At 41.2% G+C, this 11,207-nt stretch overlaps 1 protein-coding gene across 9 annotated transcripts; it reads right to left on the bottom strand.

Moving 5' to 3' along the window:
* Positions 1–122: 122 nt before the first annotated feature.
* Positions 123–10,666, bottom strand: LOC102238332 (zinc finger protein Dzip1-like). 9 transcript variants are annotated; one of them, XM_023329968.1, is made up of 20 exons: positions 10,534–10,666; positions 10,137–10,245; positions 9,859–9,961; positions 9,158–9,718; positions 6,530–6,614; positions 6,330–6,445; positions 6,085–6,243; positions 5,856–5,987; positions 4,969–5,031; positions 4,745–4,873; positions 3,971–4,019; positions 3,785–3,835; positions 3,577–3,705; positions 3,099–3,271; positions 2,016–2,208; positions 1,759–1,933; positions 1,345–1,673; positions 1,139–1,257; positions 892–1,057; positions 123–800 (listed from the first exon to the last, which is right to left on the bottom strand). In XM_023329968.1, the coding sequence occupies exons 3-20, from the start codon at positions 9,859–9,861 to the stop codon at positions 709–711; spliced, it is 2,724 nt and encodes a 907-aa protein (XP_023185736.1). In that variant the 5' UTR covers positions 9,862–9,961; positions 10,137–10,245; positions 10,534–10,666; the 3' UTR covers positions 123–708. The 9 variants fall into 9 exon arrangements, with proteins under 9 accessions (XP_023185736.1, XP_023185735.1, XP_023185739.1 ...); XM_023329967.1 differs by having other exon boundaries at positions 9,859–9,970; XM_023329971.1 differs by having other exon boundaries at positions 9,859–10,033.
* Positions 10,667–11,207: the final 541 nt, after the last annotated feature.

Below are 11,207 nucleotides of genomic sequence, written 5' to 3' on the forward strand. Positions count from 1 at the left end.
AAGATCATAACTGATCATAAAAAAAAATGATACAAGGGTAAAATATTTGCTATCTTAAAATTTTAAAAATACATAAATGCATTTATTTTTATTTAAATGTTTTTAGTTGCTCACATAAGCAGTAAAATAGAGGCAAAACTATTTTTGCTGTCATCTAATCAGTGATAATCATTTCAAGTATTTGATTAAAAAATATCTAAAGACTAAATTTAGAAAACTGGAGTGGCTCCATTTAAACTATGGGGAGTGGAAGGATGACCTGATTGCTCAAAATCTCATCTTTATTGCTTGAATAAATATCACATGTAAATTAATACAAATTTTGATGTACAAAACCCAATAGAAATGTACAATATTTTACAAAAACATTCTGTGGCTAAGAAGATTTGAACATACAAAAGAAAATATATGAAAATCTGACAAAAATAAAATTTTATTTATTGGCACAAGGCATTAAGAGTACCTTAGAATAAAAAGCTGTCAACTAGTCTGTAGTTAAAACTTTAACAAGATAAATCATATTTTCTAATCAAAATTTGATTCTGGTCCTGAACTGTCTGAACAGCCTCCTTGAAGGTATTGCTTTATTCTTCTTTTTATCACAAAGTCCATAGAATAAATAAGCAGAATAACTTTTTTTTGGCTGGAGAAGTGAGAGGCTGAGGTTCTCATGTTAGCTACGTTACCTGATCTGCTGCAGTGCTAATGCTACTTATTGCTTATATCCTCTGAGTCGCTGATGTCACTGAAAGAGCACAAGCTGCTCTTCAGTGTGCTTCCTGTTCCTGCTTCGGTTGGACCTGCAGGGCACAACAACAGTGATTACAGCATCACACACAGACCAACACGTTTGGAGTTCAGAGGAAGCCTGAGAGTTGGAATGACTCTGACCTGATTTGGGGGCTTTTCCTGTAGACGTCCCCCAGACGCTGGTGCTGGACGAGTCCAGGCTCTTCCTCAGGGGTCCGGAGCCACGAAAAGACGTTTGCTTAGACGCTCCTGGTTTGTCCTCCAGAGAGGAGACCATCCACTCACTGCTCTCCTCTAGATCTGTCAACTGTCAACACAAACTTCATTTCTTTGGTTCTGCTGGTTAAAATTCACTAGGAGTTAGTTGCTTCTAATCTTGTTTTCTTACCGACAGCTCCTGAACTTCGTCCTTTCTCTCTGGAAGAACGCTTACGCCCCCTGCAGGCTTCTTTATTGCTCTCTCTGATATGTGCAACTCAACTTTTCTGGCCAAATCAGCTACTTTATCTGGAAACAAACAGAACAATTCCAACTCCTCTGACTCAAGCACTGAACACAAAGTTAATCTACCTGATACTCTGATGTGTAACTAACCTTTAATGTGGCTTCCTTTATCATTATTGCTGTTCTGGTTTTTGAAGTCATGCAGCTGCCTGGGGTCAATTTCCGCCATATCGCTCACATCTGACCACTCCTCCTCATCTTCGCTCTGCGTCTTCGTGGCCCCCTGACGGGACTGCTGTGGTTTAGAGGAGAACGACGACTGGCTGACTGCGCTCTGCCTGGACAGAACCGGAGGCGGTTTGTTCGGTTTGTTCTGAACCATCAGATTTAACGACTTGACTCGCCGGAGGTGTGGTGGCTCCTCCTCCAGGTCGGACACTGAGTCTTGCGAGTCTTCGTCCGAACTAAACGGCGGAGTTCTTAGGAGTAGAAAAAGATGTTTCAATTTTGTCAAATTGGAAAAAAATAAGGGGTAAAAACAGCTGAAAATGAGCATCTCCATACTTGCTTGTGCTGCTCTTCAACAGTGGCTTCATGTTGGGAGTGGATGTCTTCGGATGGATGAAGCCTTTGGTCCTTGGTGCCGGCTGCGGAGTCTTTGGCTGTATGACGGTTGCTGCAGGAACCGCCTGGCTGGCTCTGGAGGGCAGGCTGCTGGAGCGCGGGCGAATCTGCATCACTTCACATAAACCCGTTAAGAGCGTTAGAGACGATGCGTCGGGATGATCTCAGGAGTTAAGAGGCTTTTGTTGCTGACTCACCTTGATGGGGCTGTTTGGATCTTGGGGCAGCTTCGCTGCCTCGCCTCTGTCTGCCCAGCTTCAGCTGAATCATGCTTGCGATCTCCTCCCAACAGCGCCAGTAGTCGGGCATCGTCTTGGCAACGGCCTCCTGCTTTAAACGCACCTTGGTGAGGAGGGAAGCTAACTCCTTGTTCGTCAAGCCTTTCTGGTTCTGAGGAGGAACAGAAGTAGAAATGCTAGTAATCAGTGACTGGTTTTATTAATTGATAAGTTTCCTTAGAAACCTTAGTTTTCCCTTTTATAAAGAGTGGTGAATACCGTTCCATAACACAAAGAGCCATAATATACTTAAGGTCCCATGAGAGGTCAACTTAGTCTAAAAAAATCTATTTAAGACGCCGTGATAAAGATACAATGGTGGTTTTCTCACATTATTAAACTTATTTATAAAATATAACAAAATGGAAACCTCTTGGGTGGCCAAAAAATGAAAGTAAAATTAAAATACATTATGTGAAACACTTAGTTTCACATGAACAGAGATGTTCATACACAAGTCTGTGATTGCTATGGGTAGGAAAGTTAAAACTTCACTGCAACCTTAAAAATTAGCCAGGCTTATTGGCTTCATGTATTTTTATCTCATGTTGCAATTTTTATCTCCTTTAGTTTTTGGGTTTTTTTTATCCTGGGCTTCGTAACACATCAGTATTTTTTTGAATGAGGAGTTTCTGCTGCTCCGTCATACAGCCTGGCTGAATAAGCATTATTATAGTGATAACTTTAAAGAGCTTGCCGAGTGTTTACATTTCAAAACATAACCACATAAGGTGCGCTTTGCGTCCCAACCACTCTGTTTAGGCTGTTTCTCTTTCCCGTTTTAAAGTGACGCCGCCATCTTTAGTCCTGGCTACGCTTAAGGATAACCAGAAGCTCCCTCTGCTGGAGGGCAGCCAAACTACAACATTAAAGGATTGTAAGTGGATGTTTGTTAATCCATAGGAACTCATTTTAATCTAACCATTAATCAAAAATTAATAATAATTCGGCTAATTGTTTGCACCCCTAATTAAAAGTTAATAAAATATTGATTATTCGTACAGGCTTGACCCCCAGGCTCTCCAGCTTCTTGGTAAGGGAGCGTTCCAGCTCGGATCGCATCTCCTTCTTGATGCTGGGGTTCTTTTTCACAGCGCTGGCCGTCACCTTAGGTTTCTTAGGCGGTTCGGTCACTTGTTTACTGGACAGCGGTCTCTTCTCAGAGATACTGGAATCTGGAAAAGAGAAGACAGACAATCAAAAACAAACAAAAAATAAATTAAAAAAGTACAAAATGACACATGCATCAATGATATCCACAAGAAGCCATGCCATGAGGGGAGTTAGATGCAAGTTTTGTTTTTCTCTTTAGCCACCAACCAGACAACAAACATGATGAACAATTTAAGAATTCATCACGAATCAAAAACCTTTTTTATTCCAAGTTTTTTTTTTTTATACTCTTGGCACAAGAGGAGACTGGTGCACTCATGCAGCATCATGCAGCCGCCCCGGTTCCGTCAGTCTGACCCGCGTTTACCTTTCTCCTCTTCCGACAACTCCTGTATGGGATCCAGCTTTAGAGCAGAGGCTGGCTCCTCTGAGCGTTCAGGTGAACAGGCAGTGGAAGCCAGAACAAACGGGGGGTTACAGACGGGAGACTGGGCTGCTTGGGAAGCATCAGCCAGATCATATGTGGACAGATAAAAAAAAAAAAAAAAAGAAGCTTGTTGTTCTGATTAACTCACCAAGTGTGATCTTCTTTGGTTTGGGTTCTGGGACTGGTGTGCTGGCAGCGACTGGAAGACAGGAGGGATTAGAAGACTTATTTTAAGGTTAGTGTCAAAAACATTGCATTTTTGTTTTTAATCTGAAGATACAAAATACATTTTTAATGATTTAAAGAAAAAAACAAGCCTTCCAGGAATCCTTACCTGGTATTTCTTGCACTTTAGTGGGCGGACTGGAGGAAATGGTCCTGATCTGTGGACATTATAAAACAAAAGGAATTTTAATTTTTACTTCTTAAATTTTTGCTCTTGTAAAAACTTGAATGTAAAGAAAAAAAGTATAACGCTTTTGTTACTGTACGTTATCAGAAGTTGTGTATCAAATTACGACAAATATTAAACTGGTTAGCAGTCTCCCACGCCGCACTGATACAGTAATTCATGCACAAGGAGCCCCAACCAAGCACTGACGCAGAGAAGTGAATCCACTTTTCAGAAGCAGGAAATTTCTGTTCAAAATACAATTTTTTCAGTGATCGGATGCAATATTTGAATTTCCTAACTGAATTAGGTTTTTCTGTTATCTGTAAACTAAAATATGAGAAACAATAAAGCCATTGCATCATGAATTTACATAGGATTAAAACAAAAGTACATGAGGAATTTCATCAAGATAAAGAGTTTTTTTAACAAGATTCCTACTTATTTATCACATTACATAAACAGACTGAATGTAGAATGAACTAGTGTGTTTTTTTCCCTACAAGCTAACAGCCGTTAGAAACAACTTCAATCATCAGTCATTTCGCAGCTCTTTCTGGAGCTCCTCCAGGAAAGTAGCATTCACTTCCTGTGTACAGTATCATTATGCGTCAACGCTCAAATCCAGGATATCCTGAACAAGGGCTTCCACTCCTCCCCGCTTCCCCTGGCGACATAATCTCCGATTAAAGCGGAGAGCAAGAAAGCGGAGGCGACCTGGTCTCTTTGAGCCTTGATGGTCTGCGCCTTCTCCTGCAGCCTGCGGTCCATCTCCTGCTGCAGCCACTGGCTCTGCTCCTGGTGCTCCGTCACAGACGCCTGCATCCTGCTCAGCTCGTTCAGCAACTGGAAAGCAAAACGGTTGGGAGTTTTGGAGTGGGGGTGTTACAGGTTCACTCGTTTCTGCTGAAGATTGAAGACGGTTTGATGACGGTGTGTACCTGATTCTTTTCAGACTCGTGTTGAGCCTTGATCTCTTTGATTCTGGACTCCCACTTTTTGTCCTAGGAGGGAAATGTTGGTGTCAACAAAATACAAAGATAGTTCCTTTAATTTTTAAAAAAATTTCATAGAAAATTATGCCACAAATAGCCAGCGACTTTTTACTTAGAAATATACTTGGGCAAAGTTTTTAAAACAAGATTCCTGTTTTTTGTCAATGGAGATGAACTAAAATACATTTTACAGATCGACATATTAGAAAATAATTGGCCCCCAAAAATTAAATGACTGTAAACATTATGACAAATCTCTTACAAATGTTGGTTTCATCAAAAATATTACTTGTTTCATTTATTGTTGTGCAGGTAAACACTACAAAAACACAAAATCATATCAAGTATTTTAGTCTAGTTTCTAGCGTAAATATTTCTGTTCAGTTGAACTAAGACAAAACTAACTTACAGTAACTATTTTACAATATATAAAAACTTGTTTTAAGTCAATAATTCCTTCACTTTGATTTTAAAACAGTATGTGTTCCATTGGCAATAGAACAAGACATTTTTCCTGTTATAGGTGAAACAAACTAGCCACTTCTTATGTCGGCATTAAATAATTATTAACCAAAAACAGGCTCATACATATTGTTGAAAACTTATTTGTAAATTAGTTTAGTCTTATTTCAAGTGAACTAAGACATTTGCAGTAGAAATTAAGACTAAAAATACTTGGTAAGATTTTGTGTTTTTGCAGTGAAGGAGAAAGAATTAGGTTGGTGTTTTTGATTGCAGAGAAGAAGCTAATTTTGGCCGCTGAAAAATTTCGGTGTGAAAAGTTTGGACTCCTCTGAGTTAGAAGATTCTTTGTTTCCTCTCTGGATGCTAACCTGTTTCTTCATCTGCTGCTCCAGCTTGTGGATGGCCTGCAGCTGCATGTCTTTGTAAGCGTCTCGTTGTGCCTGAGAGTTGACTGGGCTGCTTGGTTTGTCCTGCTTGGCCGTCTGATTCTGATTTGCTTCCTGGGAAACGGAAGAATGGTGTTAACTTGAAAAATTTCAACTCAACCGATGCAGTGAAAAGAAGCAGAAGTGAGCGGAGCGGTTTGGTTCCTCGTACGGTGAGAGCCTGAATGTTTCGGTTGTAGAGGAACTCCATCTCCCTGCGCATGCCGTCCCTGCTGTCTTCCAGCTTCCTGTCCATGCGGGCCATCTCCTCCGCCTTGAAGCGCTCCAGCTCCCTCAGCAGCTCTTTGTGCATCGACTGCTGCTCCTTTTCCTACACCAAACACCAACATGGTGGCTGTCTCTCTTGTTTTTATAATCCCAGTTTATGCAATTATAGAACAGCAAAAACAATCATACCTGAGCAATTTTGGCCTGCAGATCCTGTTGCTGCTGAGTGATTTGATCCTTCAGACTGCTAATCTCCGTTTTCAGACTATCAATCTGAGATTTCTTCTCGCTGTCGGACTGCAGCTCTGGAAGCAAAAAGTTTGAAAACAATCTGACGGTCGGTCAAATCGACGTATGTGACAAATATTCGAAGTGAGCGACGGACTTACGCATCTGGTGCTCGTCAGGATGCCGGCGCTGCATGTGGTTTTGAAGGAAGGAGGAGTTGAGGAAGGATTTATCGCAATGTGCACACTAAAAAGAAAAAAACAAAACAGAAAGAACATTTTGTTTACATTGATCACCTGTTAAAGCAGTTAATAGGTTTAACTGGTTTAAGGAAGGAGTGAAAAGTCATAATCAACCCAGTTAAAATACAACTAAATAATTACTGACATGAAAACCATAAAAGCTCTAAAACTGATAAGCCGCTTTTCGCTATTGAAGTAGAAGTTAGCACTAGCACTGCTTAAATACAAAGTGTGTCTTTTCTGACAAGTTCTTTCCTAACATTCTCTAAGTAAAAGTAACATAACGTAACAGGACGAATGCATGAAAGAATGTTGGAGACTTCTCTGATCGTGCGACCTTGAAACCGACCCAGAAACCGTTTGAAAATTATTTGAACTTGTAAATTATTTTCCTGCTAATTTAAATGCACTGAGGTGAGTAATGCACTTTCCCCCCTTCGTAAAGACTTGATAGTCAAGCTAAAAAAAACAAAAAAACAAATCCAAGTTTCAAGGCTTAAAAATAAACATTTTCTGCCCTAAAATTACGCAAATAATTTGAGACTTTTCAAAATGTTTTAAAATATGAATTGTCAGCAAGTTGGGCCAGTTACAAATACAGTTTGACGGTTTTAATAACTGCAAAGTAGGTGTGGGCATTTATTGTATCGTTTATCATCTGTTGTGGTCAATTCTTATAATAAGAACTTTGATTTATTGTTATGATAAATTCTGATTCATGCATGACACACTGATGTCCAGCTGGCTAAAAAAGGGTCCACAGTTTATAACAAAAGCAACTAATTAAACTAATATTAGGTTGCTAAACTTTCACTGTTTAATTATACAGAGCAAATTTGCAAAAAAGCATAATAATCTCCACAATAAGCAGATCGACTAATGAAATCGTAACTTAAGTGTACACTCTTCTGGTAAATAAGAATAAGGTAAATGCAATAATCAATATGATATTTTAGCTCTGGGATGATTTGTCTCTTTGTAGTTCAATTTTGTTGCTAAGTAACACCATTTTGACCTTGACTACTTTTATTTATTTTTTACTATAAATTATTTTATAATGATTTTATAGGCATCAGTTTCTTCTTCTTGGTAACTAAGTTCTTCTGATGAAATGCAGAGATAAACTCACAATAAAAATTATGTTTTATTGGAATAATTGTCTTTCTGTGAGCTCAATACATAAAATTCACTCATGTATTTAATTAATTTATGTTATTTCTGAACACTAACTTCCTCCATGTGTAAATCTATTTGTCATCTGAACCCCGTTAGAATCAATGATTATTTCTATGTATTGTGAGAGCTATTAATTATTAATGGATATTTCCTTTATCATAGGTTGTCCATTTTGTGCCGAAAACAACAATTTTTACCTTATATTGTTTTAGAATCAGAAGAAGAATCTGATAATTTTCCTTTTAAATGGAAGAAATTATTCATGCTGTACATTTTTGTTTCACGTTTTGGTTTAAAAACTGAAATCATGCTCTTTAGATCTTAAGAATCTCACACCAGCATACAACAACCTGTCAGTTCCACAGAGAGCAGTGATGCAAATAAACCCATAACCATTATGAACAGGAGCATCCACTGAGCTAGGCTGTACATTTCCAAATAGCAGCACTGGTGACGCCGATATGCTGCAGGCATCTCTGCAGGCAGCCCTGCTCTCTCTCAGAGCCTGACCAGCACAGACGCTGCCGGTGTGTCCACACGCTGCGTTTAGCGCTGCAGTTCACTGCACCTGGGTCTCCATTTGGCAATAAATCGACAGCTGCTGATACTGTCCAAGACCCGAAAACAGCCACACGGATCTGCAATGCTGCTTTCAAAAGTTTTGAAACTGAGAATAATTAAAAACAGGCTGTGATTGGCTGGGTTTAAATGTTTAAAACAAACAAACAAAACTCCAAGGAGAATGTCAGACGCCTCTATCAATTATTGATCCGGCTCTGTTAGTTGAGCTTGTGGCTTACACCTAGCAACGGCCAGCTGCCATGAAATGCTAGAGCTGTCGTTATGACAACCTCAGGGGTTAGGTCAAAGGCGACCAATCATTCATTCAAGGAGCACAAGGAGATTTCTGATTATTGCCTCCAACGGTCCGATGATGAGCTTTATTCCAGACACAGTGACTTGCAAAAACATACACAAAAAAATCTGTATCGGTCAGAAAACTGCAATCAGTACAACCCTAATATATTGCATTAAATTCCAATAAGGTATGAATAATTCTCAATTAAGTGGAAATCCTGTTGCCATGACACTCCAGTGACAAAATGAACACAGCAGGTGGGTGGGGAGGGACAGTCACTCTGATTATTGTCTTTTTTTTTTTTGTAAGTGGATTTACAAAAAACTACTTGGCACAAAAACCCACCATCTGCTCAGCAGCACTAAATCCTTTCTTCAGGTCTGAAAGCTTTCTTCTAATCTTACCAAGAGAACTCCAATAGATTTTATGGAACATGTCTCAGCTGCAGCTGTGCACAGATAATGAGAGGGGGGCCCAAAAGGAGGAGAAAAGCGTGGCGAGGGAGGGGGTACCTTGTGACTGCTCATGATCCGTGGAGCCAGCAGCGACTGCTGGGTGCGTATCACCTTCTTCCTCTGCTTCAGCTCGCCCATCAGCGCCTTCACCTTCTCCTCCTGCTTCCTGTGCAAGGCCAGCAGCTGCTCCCGCTCGCCGGCGGCCGCCGCCAGCCGCTCCTCGGCACCGCGCAGGTTGGCGCTGAGGACCTCCTGGCAGTGCAGGAGCCACTCCACCGAGAGCTGCGCCAGCCGCAGCAGCTTGACAAGCGCCGGGTCCACGGGGGTCTGGCACCGCTGGCAGCGCTCGCCGTCCAGGCTGCAGAAGGTCACGGTGCTGATGTGCTCCTGCAGGGCATCCACGTCCAGCTGGCTCGCCACCAGGTCCACGTCCACGGCGTTGATGCGCCGCCAGTCCACGCTCTCGCGGCGCGGGCGGAACTTGAAGGCGGCCGGGGCCATGCCCAGAGCCGCAGACTGCTGGCTGAGAGGGGAGTTCAGGAGGGAGGGGATCCCCGCCGACGAATGGGTCCCCTGGGTGTCGCTGCTGTAGGGGTAGTACACTCCATCGTGAAATGGCTGAAACAAAGAGCAAAGAGCTCATCTGAAGACATTCACTATTCAGTTCACGTTTTCATCAAATGTCCTAGAAAAACCTCACAGCTACGAGAAATGAGGCAAAACAGCAGCCGACTGAGCCTCTGTCCTGCCCTGCTTACCATCCTTCACTCGGCGAGGTCTCCTCTCCGGTTCCGCCCACCCCCTTTCAGGCAGCTCAAAGCGTCAACGGGAGCGTTACCATGGAGACAGAGACCAGCGTCCCTGGGGAGACTAATGTTATCAAAACACCGCAGGCAGTCGGCAAATGTTCGTCCCCGTAGAGCACATATTCGTCTGAACGTATGGAGAAGTTAATACTAGATTTAATAGCTTGGATACATTTTAAATAGTGATGAAAAGAAGATAGAAAATGAAAAGTAGAATGTAACTTACCTACCAGTGTGTTAGGGGATATGGTTCCGGTGCTAGCGGTGGCTAATTTGTCGGTGTTTTTGAATTTCAGGTCGGGGCAGGCTTTCCCCCACCTTCCACTCCAGCTTGGACCGCTATCCAAAGAAAGCAAAACAAGCCCGAACCTGTCTTAGCCACAGTTCCGAAGTCTTAAATTGCCGTCCAAACTCAAAACATCTATGTATATTAAAAAACTCAAAGCTTTTTTCCCCAAAAACAACCTTGTTCGTAGAGCCAGTTGTATCCCGAAGCCGTTACTTAGCTAACGGGGAGTTTTTAGAAACCGCTTTAAAAACACATTTAAAACAAACGTACCCATCACTTACAACAACAGGAGATGTATATCAAGATTTAATTGAGCATTTTCTATCAAATAAACTTACGATAGTAGTCGTTTCGTTCAGGTAAAGCCTTTTAAAAAAGTTTTTAATCGACGACACCTCAGGCAGTTTGTGGGTGACGTAGCTGCTGGTCTCCACATTCCTAAATCCGAGCTCGGTTGGAAAAGAGGGGCTGCAATGAAGTTAACGCTAAACAACAAAACTTCCGGTCAATACCTTCAAAGTAAAAGATTACAACTAAATCTAAGCACGTTCAAACAAAAAGGGAATTTTTGAGCACATTTATATGGCCACTTTGTACGAAAGGTTTACTTCCATAAGCCGAGTAAACATCGCCATAATATTTTCTACCATCTGAATAAAGTTAGCCTTTATAAACTTTCTCTGGAGTATGAAATGTTTCCTTTAGGTTCCTGGCACAGTCAGTAAGTTTCTGTTAACCTCCAGGGAGCCTTAAGCAATGTTCCCATAAGACACATTGATACTAGAATTAAGAAGAAACATTTCTTGGAGTAAACATTTATGTTCCAAGTTGAAACTTTTACCTTTCTGGGAACCTAAAGACTATACCCTGTGCCTGACGGTTCTCTAAGGGTAATAAAACGTGATTTCGGAAAACTAGGAAACTCTAAAACCTACATGGTGTACTGTTATCTTTCAGGGCTGTTAAGCCTTATTAGTAAACTTCAGAAAATGCTCACTCTTTCCTAAAGAGT

This window comes from Xiphophorus maculatus, chromosome 24, assembly GCF_002775205.1.
Source record: "Xiphophorus maculatus strain JP 163 A chromosome 24, X_maculatus-5.0-male, whole genome shotgun sequence".
Lineage (NCBI taxonomy): Eukaryota > Metazoa > Chordata > Actinopteri > Cyprinodontiformes > Poeciliidae > Xiphophorus > Xiphophorus maculatus.

Coding starts and splice junctions, on each gene's coding strand:
- LOC102238332 (XM_023329968.1), bottom strand. Junction 5,032..5,855: donor AGCAGCAGATGAAGAAACAG/GTTAGCATCCAG, acceptor TTTCCCTCCTAG/GACAAAAAGTGGGAGTCCAG. Junction 2,209..3,098: donor AGAGCCTGGGGGTCAAGCCT/GTACGAATAATC, acceptor GTTCCTCCTCAG/AACCAGAAAGGCTTGACGAA.